This window comes from Chrysochloris asiatica, unplaced genomic scaffold, assembly GCF_000296735.1.
Source record: "Chrysochloris asiatica unplaced genomic scaffold, ChrAsi1.0 scaffold00053, whole genome shotgun sequence".
NCBI classification, from domain to species: Eukaryota; Metazoa; Chordata; class Mammalia; order Afrosoricida; family Chrysochloridae; genus Chrysochloris; species Chrysochloris asiatica.
Window position 1 is genome coordinate 17,861,917 of NW_006408571.1, and position 5,298 is coordinate 17,867,214.

The window sequence follows — 5,298 nt, forward strand, 5'->3', positions numbered from 1 at the left end:
CTTTAGTATGGGTTCTTTCCCTTAGTCTTTTACAGTAGTGGTACTATGCAGTATTTCTCTTTTTGTGACTGACCAATTTCACTCAGCACAATGTCCTCAAGGTTCATCCATGTTATGTGGTGACTTGCAGCTTCCTTGTTATTCGTCAAAGTAGCATAATATTCCATTGTCTGTATGTACCACAGTTTGTTTATCCATTCTTCAGCTGATGGGCACTTTGGCTGTCTTATCTTTTTGCTATTGTAAATAGTGCTGCTATGAACATTGGTGTACATATATCTACTCATATTGTGGCTTGTATTTCTTGTGGGTAAATTCTGGGTATATTTTTAAGCCACCACACCCAATGAGATTAGAGCTATGGACAGGACCCGATCCTTAAACACCAGGGCTGGAGGTTTGCATTTCTCTCCCATAAGATATGAAGCCTTGGGAGGAAGTTAAGAGTGCCAAGGCCACACCTGCAGCTTCAGTTACCTGCTCTGGTTGCTGGATGGAGGAGGAGGAGAGTTGGTGCGGGGAACTGCAGTGAGGCACACTGGTCAGAATTCTCAGGTGCAGGCTACAGAAACAGACTCTGGATGTTTGAGGCAGAGAAGGGATTTATGAGAAGGATGTTGAGTAGCTCATGCAGTTACTGGGAAGACTGGAGAGACTGGACTTAGAAGAGCTCTTCACTATTTCATGTACTTTTTCCATAACGCCTGTTTCTTCATGAAATCAGATTTGTTGTTCACTGGATTGTTCTTATCACTCTTCCTCCCATCGAGTGACCCATCAGGTAACACAGTTGATCCTCGTCGTTCACAGGTCTGTTATTTGTGAATTTCTGTACTCGCTGAAATATATTTGTAGCCCCTTGACCATTAAACACAGTACTTCTGCGGTCATTCTCCACTGAAGTCAAACGCAGCTCTCAGACGGTACACAAGTGTCCTCTTCACATTCTCCTGCTGTACTCACCTCTTGTGCTTTCTGTTGGTGATTTTCATGCTGAAGCTGTCTCTTGTTCCTGAGGAGCCCTGGTAGCACAGTGATTAAAGCACTTAGCTGCTAACTAAAAGGTTGGTGATTCCAACCTACTAGCCACTCCAAGGAAAAACGATATGGCAGTGTGCTCTAAGGTTTAGTCTTGTAAACCCTATGGGGACACTGTGAGTCTGTCTGGCCAGGTTGTTATGAGGCGGAATCCACTGACAGCAATGGGCTGATGTTCTGAAGCAGAAGGAGGTGTTAACCTGTCTTGTGGAGGGCAGAGTTGTTTGTTATTGTTAAGTGCCATTGAGTCGATTCTGACTCATAGCGACCTTGTGTACAGGGTTTCTGAGGAACAGCTGGTGAGCTTGAACCGCCGACGTTGTAGTTCAGATGGCTTTGCAGTTTGGCACATTAACCCACAGCACCTCACCAGGACTCCCAGAGTTGTTTAGGACTCCCAGAGTTATTATGTTGTTGGGCATGATCATGTTCAGGATCAGTGAATCAACAGAATATATGACACAAAAAAAGTGTCTTTCTTTATGTAGAAGGACACATCAAACAAGGTTTAGGGTATTGATTAGTTTATAAAAATATTATGACCAGAAGCTCACAGGGTTCAGTTTCAGGGTTTCAGATAAGCTCAGCATTCACTAATTCAATGTTTGGGGAGACTTGATCGCTCACAACTGCTGTGAACAGCAAGAACTGAAGGCATTTGGTGACTGGTTGGGGAGTCGCGGGCCTAGGTCAGCAGTCAGTAGTTGTGCTTCACCCCTCATCCTGCGTAGCTTCTGCATCTGCAAGCTTGCCTTCTTACCTGGCCTTTGTCCCCTTCTCACATTTCTCACTGGTCCCTCAGTCCAGCCTTTTGTCCAGCCCAGCATTCAAACCTGATCATTTGGGTGTTCCTGTGGCACGCTTTTGGGTTTCTACCCCCAGCCCCTGCCATCTTGCTGACAGCCACTTCCAGAACCGAGACCTGCTGATGGTTTCCAGGTTCCACCCCTCAGTCAAGTCCCATGACACCATGAGTTTGTCATTGGTCTCTCTGCAGATAGACATTTGTGTCAACCAAGGAACTTGGTTCAGCACAAAGTAGCAGAAAACCCTACTAAATGGAGTGGTTCCTATCACGGCCAGCAAGGTCCTTCCCATCGGGTGCTGCAAAGTGGAGCAGGGGTAGCATGGATATTGGGGAGTTAGTGCCCCCTGCAGAGTCCTCCAGGGAGTGCGCATACATTCTAAGCTCAATTCTAGTTCATTCGCTTAGCATACCACCTCTACTAAGTGTAGACACTGCTGGATGCTAGGGAGAAAGTAGTGAGATACAGTAGGGCTTAGTGTAACCCGGTGCTGTCAGTGGTCCATGCTGGAAGAAACGTGTGGCATGGACGAGGTGCTGGAGGAGCTCTGGGGGCTCAGGGGTACGCAGGTTGGGTTGTTCTTGAAAGAGGACAGGGAGTTGGCCAAGTAGAGAAGGAAAGAGAGGGCTCCCTAGGCTGAGGGAACAGGCCTGATGGTGGGGTTGGAAAGGTGCGCACATACGCAGAGTGATCGATGATAGACTTAACATCTCCCTCCCGCCTGACTCTGCTCAGTCTGCGTGGTGCTCAGATCTGAACACTGATTTGAAGCTTGTTGGATGTCGCGGTCAGAACCTTTCTTAGAGTCTGCAGGTGCTCCAGAGGGCATAAGGGGCGGGGGGCCAGCGAGGAAGGGTTTAGGAAAGTCCTTTGGTAGATTATTTCCAATTCCCCAGGAATATCCTAGAGATCACGGCCCGACCCCCTTCCTCATTTCATCCCCAGCACCAGCCTGGCCCTGGTACTCACAGTCAGCCGTGGGTTCCTGATTCCTAAAGTTGTGTTGTATTTGCAGGTGCATGGAGAAGGAGTACGATTATGAGAAATTGCCGAGAACATCTGTGGTCATAGCTTTTTATAATGAAGCCTGGTCAACTCTTCTTCGGACAGTTTACAGTGTCCTCGAGACATCACCAGACATACTTCTGGAGGAAGTCATCCTTGTCGATGATTACAGTGATAGAGGTCAGTCCTTGACACAGGCTTCCAGAAGAGTCCGTGCAATGACTGGAGGGTGGGGTGACACAGGAGGGGTAGGAGAAATCTGATAAAGATGGGATTCATACGTCCCCTTGTGCCTGACACTGAAGAGGAGCAGCCCCAGCTCAGAGCCTGGGGTGGGGGGACACAGTTGTGATGACCCCAGGCCATATCACATAATGCTGCGTGAAATAGAGGACTGACCCCACCTGGTGGTCAAGAAGACTCCACAGAAGAAGTGATAGCAGCCTTAGTCTGGAAGACTGGGAGTTTGCTGGGCAGAAAAGGTTGAAGGAGGCCATCTCAGATGGAGGGCCCCGAATGTGGGAAGGTTTCTGCAAGTTGTTCAAGAAAGCTGGGCTATATCAGCTGCTTCTAGGAAGTTGGAGAGGCGAGGTTGGGCAGGTTCAGAGGGGGCAGGACTTTGAGCCTAGCGTGAGGAGTCTGGATACCAGGACAGCTTTGCCCTTTAGGAAGATCCCCTGGGCTGAAGTGTGGAGAATAGTCTACACAGGATCCCAGGGGGAGACAGGGAGCTGTTGAGGTGGTCCAATACGAGGTGGACTTGGAGTCAGATGGTGGCAGAGGAGAGGAGCAGGATGGTGGGCATGAGGTGGCATCCACAGGGCCTGGAGACTGGCTTGACTGAGGGGTATGAGGGTGAAGGAGATGTGGGGAAAGCTCTGGGATGCTGCCCTGGGACTCCAGGTGATGCTATTTTCTATTTCAACCAGTAGAATGCGTGATGAAAGAAATTGGGAGTGGAAGAGAAAGAGAAGGAATTTTGAGACAGGGTTTCTTCTTGGTGAAGGCCAGAAACGCTTCTAAACAGGTGAATTTAAGGTAATGCTAGACTGTCAAGAGTCCTGGTGTGGTGCTGCAGATAATGCGCTGGACCTCAAGGTCGGTTTGAACCACAAGATTAGCAGTTCAGACTTACCTGCTGCTCTTTGGAAACCCTATCCAGACAAGGTTGCTCTGAGTCGGGATTGAGTTGACAACACTTAACAACAGCAGACTGTCAGGAAGGAGGCAGACACATGAAGATTTTGGGGAGACCTACCCAGGTTAGGGAACCACAAGTGCAGATGCAGGAAGGTGGGCTGAACATGGCTTCTCCAGGGCCAAGCACTGCAGGCGAGGCAGGGCCAGGTCAGTTATGGCCTCAGAGGTCACAAGAGGAGCCATGAGAGGACATCTGAGGGTAGGAGTAGGGTGGTCTGGGCCATTGGAGGAGTCATTCTGCTGCTGTGTGGAGAATGGCTTAATCTATGGCAGGGAGTGGGGCTCTGGGCAAGGATGGAAGCAGTGCTACTGTGATGCCCACGTGGTCTTGGATATAGTGGTGATGGGACGGGACAAAATAAGCTAGAGAACGTCAGGTAAAAAGCCCATGGGGACAGCATTCCTGAGGGGAAATGTCTAGGCTATAACCACAGGTCCAGCTGGGAGCTTAGTTGATAGAGCTTGTTTCCAACCAAATTACTACCCCTGGGCCACCCAGAAGGGTAGCAGCTCCTGTTTACTGGACATCTGCTGCCTCAGCACTGAGCCTGCTCTGTCAGACTACAAAGTTCAGCATGTCTGTGCACTGGTTGGTGAGAGTGAGGAGTCTCTGGGTTAATATGCTCAGCTGCTAACTAAAACATTGGAGGTTCAAGTCCACCTGGCGACACCTTGGAAGAAAGACCTGGTGATCTGTTTCAGAAAAATCAGTCATTGAAAACCCTATGGAGAGGTGGGGCTTGATGGTGGCTAGGGTGGAGGGGCATTGAGGATCGCCGCCAGCAATACCACAAAATACCAGGCAAAGCAGATTCAGGGCAGACCTCCAAAACTCGGAACCACATAGATAGGAATATTTAAAAGGTTTGAAGGCTTATAGCTAGTGGAACGTGTAGCAAAAGTAAGAAATCGTGTACTTTTGAATCTGCCGGCTTCAGAGGCCCAGAGCCAACAACTTGGGTGAGATCAAATGGCAAGACCAAGTGGGGGAGCAGACACACCACAGGAAAACACCGCGGGAATCTCGGAGCAAAGGTGGACAATACACTTTGCTTTATTCTGATTTTCTTTTTCTTGATATATGTTCATTGGCCCCCCACTGTTTGTGCACCTCCATTCTGGTGACTAGAGGGGGTGCCTGAGTGAGTGGACACCCCCCACCCATACCACTGGTGGGTTCTTCTGCCACACATGCACACAGATACTCAGCCCAAGAGCTGCCCCTGAACTGCTGGTTTTTTTTTTTTTT

At 49.1% G+C, this 5,298-nt stretch overlaps 1 protein-coding gene across 1 annotated transcript in view; it reads left to right on the forward strand.

The window, feature by feature from the left end:
• The window catches only part of GALNT12 (UDP-N-acetyl-alpha-D-galactosamine:polypeptide N-acetylgalactosaminyltransferase 12 (GalNAc-T12)), a 50,122-nt gene that overhangs the window by 26,170 nt on the left and 18,654 nt on the right, over positions 1-5,298 (forward strand). The window contains exon 2 of the mRNA XM_006863148.1: positions 2,860-3,029. Coding sequence (XP_006863210.1) covers positions 2,860-3,029 — 170 coding nt within the window. The remainder of the gene's footprint in view (positions 1-2,859; positions 3,030-5,298) is intronic.